The following is a 15,358-nucleotide window of genomic DNA, read 5'->3' on the forward strand; positions in this document are numbered from 1 at the left end:
GCATTGTGTTTTTTACCATTCTCCCTATTTTTTATTTTTTTGCTCGTCAACCTCGGTAGTGGTGCCCCGCGGAATTTTTTTTTTTTAGAGGTGTGCACTGACCCAAAAAAGGTTGGGAAACACTGGCTTAGACAATGATAGCATACAGTATGAAAAAGGAATGATAGCACGGCACTCACCATCCAACAGTGATTTATTCAGATCAGGGTACAGTCCATGTGCAGATCACATCAGTACAGTGGAATCGGGAGGAGACAGGAAAGAGAGCTCAGAGGAGCTCGTGCAGCAACGTTTTGCGGTAAAAACCGTTTGGTCACGGTTTTTACCGCGAAACGTTGCTGCACGAGCTCCTCTGAGCTCTCTTTCCTGTCTCCTCCCAATTCCACTGTACTGACGTGATCTGCACATGGACTGTACCCCGATCTGAATAAATCACTGTTGGATGTTGGATGGTGAGTGCCGTGCTATCATTCCTTTTTCATACTATACATATAATGGTATTATCTACATTATATAAAAAGTTTTTGTTAACGGTAGGTTCAAATTATAGTTGTGGGCCACACATCACCCTGTGTAAACAGGAGATGAAGGGTCGATTGTGATGAATTTAAGGTGCTGCACAAACAATTGTAATTTTACTTTGGTCCTTCTAATGACATGGTATGTCAGGAAGGACCAACCATTAAAATGGTCTAACCATTATCAATATAAATAGCATTGAGCTAACTGTTTCCATCAGTGCAATAGACTTTAAATAACGAGTGGAAGGGTGCTAGATTGACTGCCTCCTAGCTACAGTCATGTGGCTGGGGAAAAACCAGGATCAGGATCCCCTGTTCATGCAGTTGGTGAGGGTCCTAGCATGTGTCACTTATCCAGCAGAGAGGTGATAAATGCTTCACACTGGAATACCCATTTTAGAAAGTTGACAAACATTTTAAATAATTAACCTTACAAAAACATTTTAAATAAAAAAGCTGACATAGGGTTTAAGAGCAGGGGACTGGGGAACAGAGTCACACGGAGTTCGGTGTGCAGGGAAGTGGATGAACAGTGACAGGGTTTGGGGGACATGGAATTAGAGGGACAGATTGGCAAGGAGACTAAGGCTAGGATTCCACTTGGTTTTTTGTGCTGCATTTTTTGGGATTAAAAAAACGCCAGTGCGATGTCCTGCGTCTGGCGTTTTTTCTGGCGTTTTTTCATTTGTGTGGAAATTGCATTTTTGTCACTGTTTGGCGTTTTTTGTTTTTTGGTACCCAAAATTTGTTGGGTACCAAAAAAAAAAGAAAAAGGATGCTGCAGTGATGGAAAACATTTTATTAAACAAAATGTATATATTTTATAACAAACTTTATTATTTTTTAATAAAGTGTGTGTGTTTCACATTTTTTTCTCAATTTTTTTAACATTTTTTAGGTAGTAATACTACTCCCAGCATGGAACCGACTGTTCCATGCTGGGAGTAGTAGTATCTGTAGTAATAGATCGCCCCGGGTCTCAGTCCTGACACCCGATGCAATCGTCCATGATATAGCACAGATGCCGCTGTATACAGCGCTCACATCTCTGCATTATACTCCGGCCAGTGATGTCAATAGAACATAATTCATTCATATTTCCCACCCAGAGCTGTGATTGGCCGGATGGTTGCAGCCAATCACAGCTCTGAGAGAAATATGAATGAGTGAGTGGCCGGCCCAGAGTATAGTGCAGAGCAGTTGTGCGAGCGCTGTATACAGCCGCTCCATCTCTGCTATAGACAGGACGATCACAGCGGGTGTCAGTAGTGATACCCGCTTTGATCTTTCCATAACTGCAGGCACTACTACTCCCAACATGGAGCACACTGATCTCCATGCTGGGAGCTGTAGTATCTGCATTAATAGACAGATCGCAGCGAGTGTAACTTCTGACACCCGCTGTGATCTGTCTATTAATGCAGGTACTACAGCTCCCAGCATAGAGCAGAGTGTGCTCCATGTTGGGAGTAGTAGTGCCTGCAGTTATGGAAAGATCACAGCGGGTATCACTCCTTACACCCGCTGTGATCCTTCTGTATAATGTATAGATGCGGCCGCTCTTCTATGGTACCCTGCACGGCCGTATATATACAAATTCCTAGAGCTGTGATTGGCTGGAACCATCTGGCCAATCACAGCTCTCTGTGGGAAATATGTGTATATATACGGCAGTGCAGGGGACCATAGAAGAGCAGCTGGCTGCATCTATATATTATACAGGAGAACAGTGTGTTCCATGCTGGGAGTAGTAGAACTAACTAAAAAAAATGTAAAAAATTAAGAAAAAAGTGAAAAACACACACAATGCATTTTTATAATTGTCGGATACATTTTTATTTCCCCACCCACATAAGTTGATCCCTGTTTAAAAAGTAATAACATTTTTTTTATAAAAAATATAAATTTCGTTAGATACAATTTTTTCCTTCACTACTGTATCTTTTTTTTTATTTTTTTTAATGGTACCCTATGAAATTTTATTCAAAACAGGTATCTCCATCACTTTTTTGGATCGCTAAAGTCCAAAAAAGATTAAAAACCGCCCGCAAAAACGACAAAGTTAAAACCCACATATCGTTTTTCTTGGCGTTTTCTCACTCCCATAGACTTCTTTAGGAGCAAAACGATTTTGACTAAAAACACCGGTTTGAGCGACATACAGCGTTTTTTTCAAAACGCCAAGGAGCTGAAAAAAGCGCTAAAAAAGTGAAAAAACGCCAAGTGGAATTAGAAATTTGCGATTTCTCATTGATTTACAGCTAACATCTGGCCGCAGCTTTTTTTGGCCTAAAAAACGCCATGCGGCAGAATTGGCGTTTTTCTTGGCGTTTTTGCAAAAAAAAAAAAACAGCCTAAAGGTTCTAACCCCACTCTGTATTCATACAACCCCATTTACTGTCACCTTTACTCCTGATCCAGTCTGTGAGAAACCTACTGGGTGTGGGGTTAATATAAACATTTACAAAATGACTGCCACTTTCCTCCTCCTTTTCTCTTCACAAATAGTATGTATGTATCCACTGTCCACATAATAGACAGTGATTTCAGGGGAGGGGAAGCTACACTGTGTAATGGATGCATGCTCTCCATCTTTCTCAGCAGGGAGGAGGAGGATCCATGAGATGACAACCCAAGCTACACTGTGTAATGGACGCATGCTCTCCATCTTTCTCAGCAGGGAGGAGGAGGATCCATGAGATGACAACCCAAGCTACACTGTGTAATGGACGCATGCTCTCCATCTTTCTCAGCAGGGAGGAGGAGGATCCATGAGATGACAACCCACCCGGTTTCCTGCTTAGTTGGGAATCCGCTGCCATGTTTCCAAGCAGCACTGGGCACCAACAAAGCTGTCCAGGCAGAAGAGGTTTGAATGAGAAGTCTGGGCTTCTGTAATGTATCGGTGTGTATGTTGCATACTAAAGAGACTGTCACACTAATCAAAGAGCGGGAGAAAAGCACACTTTTGGAGATGTGCTCAGGCACTCAACAAAGAATTCACAAAGTTGCTGGTTGTCATTAGAAACAATCTTACATTTATATTAATACACATTCCTTCTATTGAGTTTAAAAGGGTTTATGTGACTCCCAGATCTCATACACACTTACCGCTGCTCTTTTTTGGTGTATAATCGCATATATATTTTTAGTCCATTCAAATAGGTCTTCTACATTCTCAGCTGCAAAATCTACTGCCGGATCCTTTTGGTCCTTAGGTTCCAGTGAAAAGACAAACAGCTTGTTGTGTTTACCTTGTACCAGTTTCTCTGTTAAAAGAAACAATTTACAGAGCATAGATATACCCAGACATTAGTGGGAGCACCTGTCTTGTATTCACCTACAATTTGCCTAAATGTGCATAGTCTGTTTATGAGAATGATTCTAGCTCCGGCATGATGATCATTCCTTATTCTAATTTACCCAGATCCACACAAGACTTATTTGATTTTAAAGGGGTATTGCGGCTTTATACATCTTATCCCCTATCTGACATGAATGGAGGGGGTGTGGTGTGATGTCACTAGGGGGCATGGCTGTGATGTCACGTCCTCGTCTTGGAGGCAGCGTCCGGCACAGAATGCCAGTGGTGGGACATCTGCGATCATACATCTTATCCTCTATCCTTTTGATAGGAGATAAGATATATAAAGCCTGAATACCCCTTTAACCTTAAATCTAATGTTTGTTGTCCAATTTCCATACAAAAAAAGCCTCAATAGTGAAAAGGCAGGTGTCTCTAATAAAGTGGCCATTTAACGTATGTAGTTTTAAAATCGAACATTCTGGTGACCTGCTGCAACTAGTAGTAGGAAGGTAGGAGCTTACTGCATGTGCATACTGTATACATAAAGAGGTTGACCTGGATTTTTGTAAAATTGCCTAAGAATTAGAAATAAAAGAAATGTAACCTGTCAAAGCTACCATAGCTCTAGTGCTTTCTTCTAGTCCTGGAACAATGACATCACACACATCATTCACATGACCCCTGTAGTCAATCACTGGCCACACTGGCCACAAGTATCTCTGCTATGGGCAGTGTGTGGCTGCATCTGTCTCATGAGTGAGGAAATGTAATAGTTACTAGATTCTGGAGAAGGGTCCTCGATCCAGGGATATTTTTGGATTGTCAGATTTGGAATCAGGAAGGACTTTTCCCCCTAAGATCAGGATCTTTGGATCAACATTGGAGTATTATAGGATGAAATGGATCTTTATTTTTAGCCTAACAAACTTTGTTACTAGGTTTATTGCTTTAGGACAAGCAGAGACCACCAATGCTGCAGTAGCTCTGGAGCAGTAGGAGATTTAAAGGGATTGTCCCACAAAGTAAGGTTGGTAAATCAGATGTGCGCCACATATATATATATATATATATATATATACCGTATATATATAAAACTGTGATGTGTTTAAGTAACGTAACCTGCATCCCATGGATCCAGCCACTTGTGCAGAGGAACAGTGGACCAGTTGACCATAGCTACCTTTTCTGATTTTTAATTTTTAAAAAGGCCTCTCCAAAATATATAATTTGAATTGTTGCTATGTAAGTATAACCTGGATGGTTGCTATGGGCAACTATTACACTGTTCCTCTGTACAAAGTTTTGGGCAAGGAGCCTTTTTTGGACCTAAGCATAACATGGACTTTGGAGATTCACTTTAAAACATGAATATGGAACCCTCTTAGACATATATTCCACATGTGCAAATATTTTAATTACTAAAAACTGGAACATTCAAGCCCTATCCAAGAAGTGCCCCTATGTACAAGGGAATGTTCCCAACCCCTACAAAACACCTGTTTGCACAAACCCTGCCCCTGTTATAGTCCACTAGATCAGTGGTTCTCAACCTTTTTGACGACTGTATTCCCAAAGGCTGAAAGTATGTCCGCATGTACCCCCTCGCGCGGAACCCAAGCGTGAGGGGTACCCGCGGACAAAAGGCGTGTTCTTACTTTCTTACTAATGCGATACTTAATCCCATTGTGTTATTATTCCCCCTCCATCTTTATCCCCCTGTGCCACTATTCCCCCCTCCCTCTGATCCTCTTTTGCCATTAGTCCCCCCTCCGTCTTTATCCCCTTGTGCCATTATTATCCGATATGGCAAAAGGGAATCAGAGGGAGGGGGGAATAATGGTGCAAGAGGATCAGAGGGAGGGGGGAATAATAGCACAGGGGGATAAAGATGGAGGGGGAATAATGGCACAAGGGGATTAATCCCCTTTTGCCATTATTGCCCTTCCATATTAATCCCCTTGTGCCATTATTCCCCCCTCCATTTTAATCCCCTTTTGCCATTATTCCACCCTCCATCTTCATCCCCTTGTGCCATTATTATCCAATATGGCAAAAGGGGATCAGAGGAAGGGGGGTAAAATGGCAAAAGGGGATTAAGATGGAGGGGGAAATGGCGGAAGAGGATCAGAGGGAGGGAGGAATAATGGCACAAGAGATTGAGATGGAGGGGGGGGAGGGTTAATTATTTCTCCCCCCCCCCCACCTCCATATTAATCCCCTTGTGCCAATATTCCCCCCTCCATATTAATCCCCTTGTGCCAATATTCCACCCTCCATCTCAATCCCCTTGTGCTATTATTATTGGATATGGCAAAGGGGGATCAGAGGGGGGGGGGGTAATGGCACAAGGGGATTAATATGGGGGAGGGGGGTTAATCACCCCCCCTCCATATTAATCCCCTTGTGCCATTATCCCCCCTCCCTCTGATCCCTTTTCCATTATCCCTCTCCCCCTCCATCTTAATGCCTTTTGCTCCCATACATCCCTCCTACCATCTTAATGCCCTCCCTCCATGCCATACACTTATTTTTAACTTTTTTTTTACTTTACCGGGCCCCCTGCGGTCCCACTGCCTGCTCCTTCGTGCAGCGCTCGGCAGGGCCGCACTGATGTGTGACGTCCTCCTGCGCTGTGCGGAACCTCCGCGCAACATCAGGGGAGGTCACACGTCTCCCTGGCAACAACGCAGCTCTGCGCTGACAAGTACTGGCCAATGCATGGCTCGTATTTGTCAGCGCTTTGGCGTACCCCCTTTCAACCCATGGCGTACCCTCAGGGGTAATCGTAGCCCGGGTTGAGAACCCAGGCACTAGATTGTCCCATTAAAATCATGTAAGCAAATATAGTAACTTTTATTCCAACATTTCCCCAACTGATTTCTGTTGTTGAAATGTTTTAATGGATACATTTTGTGGCTCACCATTCATACAGCACCAGCAGATATCCGTCATTGCCCTGAGTAGTGGAGCCCTTTAATCACCTGTTTCTCATGTGACTTTTTACCAGAAGAGGGGTTGTCTAACCATGGAAGCCCCTTTAGTTATATTTAGTTTCCTAAGTACAAATGTCCTTGTTTTCTCCATACACTTACAACTTACTTATTAGTAACAACTTACTAATTTCATATGCCCCAAGATCCAGGATACCTCTACACATAGCCCCCAAGGGATTGTCTTCAATATTCTGTGAGATACGGAAACAGTTGATCAGTTATGAAACAGTTCTCTAATGTAATCAAAAAACAATAACCCACATTTGTTAAGCATTAATAGAATTACTACTATAATTTCTGTAATTCATGTACATGCATATAACTATTTGCTTTACATGCATATAACTATTGGTAATAATTTGCTTCATGTACATGAATATAGCTACTATAATATTGCCCCATCCACATACAGGAATACAGGGTGACTCTAAAAGACAGTGGGAAAACTGTTAAAATAAAAGTTAGCCGTTGTGACTACCACTCTGGAACACAAATACATCAAGCGTAACTTGTACTAATGGGCCCCATTTTATTTCCTGATGATCTTGGTCCGTGAAACGCATCGGAATGGATAACTTTACCATATGATAATGGCGGTGACTATCACTGTGACACTTGTACCTATTGACTCTCTGCATGTATGAACATTAGGATGTCGGCTTTTATGAAATCATATGGCAGTTGTAGAACATGGAGTCTCTTTCTACAGCTATGTGTGATCGAAGGATTCAGTCTTTTGTTGTAATAAATTCTCTTACACTGGATGGTATGGGTAGTGCACTGCGTATCTGGGACCTGTAGTACTACCACGATTTATTGTTAATTGTTACCTGGATCATGTGTCACATGAAATTGATCACAATACCCATATTTTTATCAGTACTGGGATTTTGGGTATATGTAGTATTACTATCATGAATGATGATTTCATATCTGGGTTTGTGTTAGTATTAGTGATTTTCTGGTTTGTGCATAATATAGCACTATCTGGAGGTTAACATATACTTTTGAAATTGTACTACTGCCTTTTTTTTATACTTGTAGTATTACTGTTATTGGTATCTGTATTTATTTTGTCTTTGTGTGATTTATGACATCAAGTAGATATTTTGTTGCTATGTGGTGTTTGGTAGTGAATTTTCCTCTATTTGGTATATGTAGTTCTATCTCATTTGAGAAATTGGTATATTTAATTGGTAAGCTTATCTCAATTAAGGGACTCTATCTCAGTATATGGACATGTACCTGATGATTTTAAACTTTCACAGTGCTGCCGGGCTCAGATGTTTTGCACAGCTGAGCATCCCTTAAGCTAGCCAGGGACCAATCGCAGTGGTCCCTGGCCAGCGATAGCTCCTATTGGTCCGTCAGTATTGACGGACATATAGGAGTGATATTTGCTGGGGTCTCCTACTTCCCCCTCTCCTCCGTTGCTTCACAGAGTGAAGCGATCAGAGGAGAGGGGGGCCCTGAGGGTTAACTCCGATCCTGAGTTAACCCTATGAATGCTGCGGTCACTGTGACCACGGCATCTATTAGGGTTACAGAGGAGGGAGCTCCCTTTGTTCCGGATCAGCACTCTGTAAAGTGAAAGCAGAGCACCAATGGTTGCCATGGCAACCGAAGGCCTGACAATGGCCTCCATTGTCATGGCAACAGAAACTGATCAGCCTCTACCTAAGGTAATTTCTGATCTGCTATACTATGCCTGTCAGTGTAAAACTGATAGGCATAGGCATAATTCAGTGGAGTATAGATGTGTACTTCACTGAATTATGTGTATGATAGTAAAAGAAATACACACCCAAAAATAGTCCCCCCCCAAAAACATCAACATGTCTAGCAAAAAAAAGAGTCCTCACACAATTGTTGCGGCTTACAGAATACGGCGACTTAAAAAAAATGTTTTTTTTTTTTTTAACAAACATAGTTTTTGTGGTATAAATGTACTAAAAGTCACATGTACCCCAGAATGGTACCAATGAAAGTGTCAGCTTGTCTCCCAAAAATATTTTTGCACCCCTAAGGCCTCTGCAACTTTATATGATACCAACAAAATACCCTAAACTAGAAGGAGGCCCCAAAATCCACACAGCAGACCTTTATGTGTTAGCCCTGTGTGTGAAACACCTAGCACACAAAAGCTACATATGGGATATTTCTAAATATGTCAGAATTCGGGGAATAAATCTTAAAGGGGTTGTGCGCTGCCCTGCAGTTCGGAGCTCAGCTCACAGCGTACGGAGTTCATTACTCTGAACGCTAATGTGCGGGCTTCCGTGTTCGCGGCCGCCGGACATGACATCACGCCCGGCCCCTTCGTGACGTCTCGCCCGCCCCCTCGTGACGTCACACCCACCCCCTCTACCAAAGTCTATTGGAAGGGGGCGTGACAGTGGTCGCGCCCCCTTCCCATAGACTTTCGTTGAGGGGGCGGGCGAGACGTCACGAGGGGGCGGGCGAGACGTCATGAAGGGGCCGGGCGTGATGTCACGCCCGGCCCCTTCGTGACGTCTCGCCCGCCACCTCAACGAAAGCCTTCTTACATGACAGTGGGCTTAGCCTATCACCGGCCGAGGTGGAACATCGCTGCGGCCAGTGATAGGCTGACGGCTGTCCGACGTTCACGTCCACAGGAAGAGCGTAAGGCCAACGTAGGAACATGTGCTAAAGTTTATTTTTGTTTACCTTTTGCAGCCCGGGCATAGGGATACAGCTATAGAGTGTAAGCACAGGCGGCTGTAACAAACAGGACGAGGAGGGCAGCGCTTACGGGTGATGTGAGTAGTTCCCCGATAGGGACAGCGCAGCGCTGGGCTAATAATTTATTTTGGGGGGGGAATACCATTATATACCGTGGACCGCCATAAATTACAAATATACCGTGATACACATATTTGGTCATACCGCCCAGTCCTACTCTATGTATAAGAATGTAATACTGTACCCTATGTGCAAGAATGTAACCACTAAATACTGTTCCCTATGTACAAAAATATACAGTAACTACTATAATACTGTTCCTTATGTACAAAAATACAGCTAATATAATAATGCCCCTATGTACACAAATACAACTTATATTATAATACAGGGTGGGCCATTTATATAGATACACCTTAATAAAATGGGAATGGTTGGTAATATTAACTTCCCGTTTGTGGCGCATTAGTATATGTGAGGGGGGGGGGAACTTTTCAAGATGGGTGGTGACCATGGCGGCCATTTTGAAGTCAGCCATTTTGAATACAACTTTTGTTTTTTCATTAGGAAGAGGGTCATGTGACTCATCAAACTTATTGGGAATTTCACAAGAAAAACAATGATGTGCTTGATTTTAACGTAACTTTGTTCTTTCATGAGTTATCTACAAGTTTCTGACCACTTATAAAATGTGTTCATCTAGGAATGCTCGGACCTGGCACGTTCCCTGAGTTTTTCCAGCAAGATGGTGCACCACCACATTATGGGTGTCAGGTCCGAGCATTCCTAGATGAAGTTTCCTGGAAAGTGGATTGGTCGTCATGGGCCAGTTGAATGGCCCCCAAGGTCTCCCGATCTGACCCCCTTAGACTTTTATCTTTGGGGTCATCTGAAGGCAATTGTCTATGCTGTGAAGATACGAGATGTGCAGAACCTGAAACTACGGATATTGGAAGCCTGTGCTAGCATTTCTCCTGTGGTGTTGCTATCAGTGTGTGAAGAGTGGGAGAAGAGGGTTGCATTGACAATCCAACACAATGGGCAGAACATTGAACACATTTTATAAGTGGTCAGAAACTTGTAAATAACTCATGAAAGAATAAAGTTACGTTAAAACCAAGCACATCATTGTTTTTCTTGTGAAATTCCCAATACGTTTGATGTGTCACATGACCCTCTTCCTATTGAAAAAACAAAAGTTGGATTCAAAATTGCCAACTTCAAAATGGCCACCATGGTCACCACCCATCTTGAAAAGTTTCCCCCCTCACATATACTAATGTGCCACAAACAGGAAGTTAATATGCCCTATCTATTGTTGATAATGTATGTTGTTTTATTTTTTTTCTCTTACAAAAATAACAATAAACAGTTATATAAAAAATATCACCAACCATTCCCATTTTATTAAGGTGTATGCATATAAATGTCCCACCCTGTACAATAGTAAAATCCATAGTTAAAGACTAAATAAATAAATATGACTGCCCAGCCGATTAACCTGAATCTCTTACCTGATTGGTAAATCCCTCATCATTCGTTGATATATCCTCTACATAATTTGATGGAAAGTAGCCCTGCAGCTTATCTCCATAGTCCCCTTTCCACCTGTAAAATCAGAGATACATCATTCAGTGCTGTACTTATAATGGGGCAGAGGTGTGGTCCCCAACTAGCCCCCACAGTCCCATTAGGGGCACCACTAGCACCTAGCATTGGGGCTGCAAGCCCGAGCCACCTCTGTGGCCCGGTACCAAGGACCTCAAGGCAACTGCTGCCATTCACAACATCTGCATCCTCCAGGCTCAAAATGGGGGGAGTGGGAGCTGTCATTCCCTGCTCTACCATTTCCTCATAGGCTATAATTCCTGCACTGGCCATCACAATAATGTCATCGGGTCTTGTCGGGGATCCTGTATCGTGGCTTACAGGGAAAAAGCTGCTATATTCATCATAAAAACCAGGAATAGGCTAGTATAAGGTTTTTTTTTTTTGCATAGTGGACATTATTATTGTAAAAAAAAGCACATGTGGTCCGCAGGGGACATTATTACAGTGGTAGGGGCACAGGTATATTATTATTGCATGGAAGCATGGGGGGCGCATGGGATACTTTTATTGTATGGAAGCATGGGAGGGGGCACAAGGAGGCCATAATTACAGTAGCAAGGGGGCATCACTAAATTAGGGGTACAGGTGACATTACTACTATATTGGGCACAGGGGACATTACTGTTTTATAGAGGCACAGGAGTCATTACTGCTATTTGGAGGTGCAGGGCACATTACTACTATATAGGAGCACAGGGGACATTACTATTATATGGGGCAAAGAGGGCATTACTACTATATGGGGCACAAGGGACATTACTACTATATGGGGCACAGGGGGCAATACTACTATATGGGGAACAGGGGACAATAATACTAATTGGAGCACGGGTACAGTACTACTATATAGAGGCACAGGGGACATTACTACTAAATGGGGGCAGAAGGGGACATTACTACTATTTGGGGTGCAATGGAGCCTAAAAGCATATGGTGACATTGTGAGGGCCTAACTACTATATGGGGGCAGTGTAAGGGGCCAAGCTACTATATTGGGCACAGAGGTGGCCTAACTACTGAATGGGGGCACAGAGGTGGCTTAACTACAATATGGGAGCAGTATGGAACCTAATAGTGTATGGTGGCAGTGTGAAGGCCTAAATACTATATAGTGGCAGTGTGGGGGGTCTATCTACTATATGAGTGCATAGAGGGGGCCCAAATACTATATGAAGGCACAAATGGACACTATTACTGTGTGAAGCAATACAGATGGGGAGTTTGTAAAGAGGTGATTATTGTGCTGGAGAAAGGAGCCTAAAAACTTGTATGGCAGATTCTTTGGAGACAAGTCTTGGCTAGGAAAAGTTTTTATGAAGGCCTGGGCCAGATGGAGAAGAAAAAAAAAGCTGAACGACTCTGATCAGAGAAGACATCACCTGATATAACTGTATGTAACTGTAATCACTAATATGGTCTGCAGAGCGCCAGCCTACAGCTTGTATCTATCAATCTGTGGTCACTGTCTGTGGAAATATTGGTGTTTTACTCAGTAACAATAAAGCAGTATTAGGCAGTGAGAATGGTAGTGGTTTTCATAGTGTGGTGTAAAACTAGCAGTTGTACACATGTATCATTTTGTTTGGAGTTGCCGATAATTTTTTATTAATTTTTTTTTTGTTTTTTTTGTACCAGTATTATTAGTGATATTTGTCTTGGTATACTGGGTATGGGCAGTAACAGTATGGTGATATTTTGCTCCTTGCATACTTATGTTATCTGGTAATTTTATCAATGTTATTAAAATTTATACAGTATTATCTCATGCATAGAATATTTTTCTTTGCTTTGATACAGTTTTTGCATATTTTTTTATATATTTTTTTGCAATCTTTTGTGTGTGAGGAGGAGGAGTGGGGGGTGCCAAATATTCAATCCGCCCCAGGTTCCATATGCTGTAGGTACGCTCATGACCAATTTTACAGTGACATTCTTAGGTTGTAGATGTAAAAATTGTAACTAATAATTATCATTAATGATATGTTCTGACACAGAACCAAGAAGTCAAAAATGTGTCCTTCTTCTTCCTCCAATCAGCTTTTTCTTAGTTTATAGCTGGGTCTGGGAGAGATGGGTGACAACCAAATAGGCTCCCATTGAAGCTCCCACATTGTTTATCTCAGTGTTACATCTCCCACCCCCATACATTTAGGCTTTATGTACCCTTTCTCCCCAGTAACAATAGCCTCTCCAGGTAGTATTAAGACATGTTATAAAATTCCAGATTTAATGAAATTAGTCATGTGTAAAATCGTAATTGTTACTTGCCATCCATCAGAGACTTTAGCAACATTGTGAATCAGGGCGCCTGTGCAGAAGCTCAGCTCATCATTTCTCGTAGCCATGTAGCTGTATAACGCTCTAACTGTTCCTTGTGGCTTGAATGACATACAATATATTGATTATAATGTAGAAATAGAAAACAAGGTTAAAGGGGTACTCCGGTGACAGGAACTGTCCAGAGCAGGAGAAAATCCCAATAGCAAACATATGCTGCTCTGGACAGTTCCTGACACAGACAGAGATGTCAGCAGAGAGCACTGTGGACAAGACAAAAAATTTACTCAAAAAGAAAAGAATTTCTGTAGAATACAGCCGCTAAAAAGTACTGGAAGGGTAAAGATTTTTTAATAGAAGTAATTTACAAATCTGTTTAACTTTCTGGCACCAGTTGATTAAAAAAAAAATGTTTTCCACCGGAGTACCCCTTTAAATGTTATAATCTATGCCATTTATCAAAAAATCTGCAACTAAAACTGCATTGAAAACAACCATTGTAAATAAACTCTTCAACGGTCTGTAAGTTATCAAAAAGAGGGTAGATAAACATAAGTAAGAAAGTTTCCCTGTATACAAGGAAATTATCTTAGTTGCAATAAGATTTAGTAGGACTAGAAATTGTTGCTTATGAATTTCTGTTTTCTCTAAATTTAGGAGTCCAGTAGGTGGTCCTACTCGGTATCTGACAGCCTGTCTGTACTAAGCTGTCCATTACTGATTAGGACTGCCACCTGGACTATTAAAGGAGAACTGCAGTGTAAGACACTTATTCCCTATCCATAGGATAGGGAATAAGTGTCTGATAGCGTGGGGTCCAACCGTTGGGACCCTCCGCGATCTCCCATACAGGGACCCAGCATTACCGCGGCTGTGCCCGCCCCCATACAGCTCTATGGGAGAGGCAGGGATGCATGAACGCTGCATCTCTGCCTCTCACATAGAGATACATAGAGGGGGCTTATCAGCCGTGATGTCATGCTGTGGCCGACACGCCTCCTGCACGGGAGAGCTGCGGCAAAGCCGGGGCCCCGTACAGGAGATCGCTGGGTGTCCCAGTGTTTAGACCCCCCCCCCCCCCCCCCCCCACGATCAGACACTTATCCTCTATCCTGCAGATAAGTGTTTTTCACTGCAGATCTCCTTTAAGCGCTCAATGAGCATAGGTTTAAAGGGAATGTGTCATCTTCACATCCCAACCCACTTCTCCACATCCTTGTATGAACTTGATGGACATTTGGGGGAGATTTATTAAAACCTGTGCAGAGAAAATGTGGTGCAGTTGCCAGTAGCAACCAATCAGATTGCTTCCTTTTTTTAAAGGCATTTTAAAAAAAATGAAAGAAGCAATCTGATTGGTCGCTATGGGCAACTGGTCAACTATTTCTCTGCACAGGTTTTGATAAACTTGCCCCATCATGTCTTCTTTCAACCATGCTATGTAGAATGAGCCATGTAGAAAGACTATATATTATGTTCTTAGCTTATTACTATGTCAGTGATTGCATACCATGGCTGGTGAGATATCTTTGGGATCCACATAAGTACCATAAATGGTGCCCCCATCCTTTTCCTAAAGTACAAGAAACATGTTATTACAGAAGAATTTTCTAAATAGATACAGGAACATTTTTTAAAGGGAATCTTAGCACTTTAGACATGGGCAGATAGCTCTTGACTGATAGCTGTTTGCAAAGATATAAAGTCATGTTTTCCTTTCAAACTCAAGTGTCAAAAAGGCCATGATGAGTTGCAGCATGCATACCCCCCATGACCCTCCTTGCCTGCATGAATGGTGCGCAAGGCTCATTGCTGAAGGCCAAGCATGCCACAGCTCAGCACTGCCTATGGCACTTCAGCTTAGAAGTAAAACATGATTTTAAAACTTTGCAAATAGCCATCAGCTATTGTTTTTTTCTTTCAGATGTCGGCCTATGTCTACAGCT

At 42.3% G+C, this 15,358-nt stretch overlaps 1 protein-coding gene across 7 annotated transcripts in view; it reads right to left on the reverse strand.

Annotated features, from left to right (window-relative positions):
- The window catches only part of PLCG2 (phospholipase C gamma 2), a 203,758-nt gene that overhangs the window by 31,820 nt on the left and 156,580 nt on the right, over positions 1-15,358 (reverse strand). For all 7 annotated transcript variants that reach the window (XM_056525832.1, XM_056525825.1, XM_056525831.1 and 4 more), the window contains exons 21-25: positions 14,923-14,985; positions 13,404-13,513; positions 11,039-11,132; positions 6,946-7,012; positions 3,633-3,790 (exon numbers count right to left, since the gene is read on the reverse strand). In XM_056525832.1, the coding sequence (XP_056381807.1) occupies positions 3,633-3,790; positions 6,946-7,012; positions 11,039-11,132; positions 13,404-13,513; positions 14,923-14,985 (492 nt within the window). The remainder of the gene's footprint in view (positions 1-3,632; positions 3,791-6,945; positions 7,013-11,038; positions 11,133-13,403; positions 13,514-14,922; positions 14,986-15,358) is intronic.

This window comes from Hyla sarda, chromosome 6, assembly GCF_029499605.1.
Source record: "Hyla sarda isolate aHylSar1 chromosome 6, aHylSar1.hap1, whole genome shotgun sequence".
Taxonomy (NCBI): Eukaryota; Metazoa; Chordata; class Amphibia; order Anura; family Hylidae; genus Hyla; species Hyla sarda.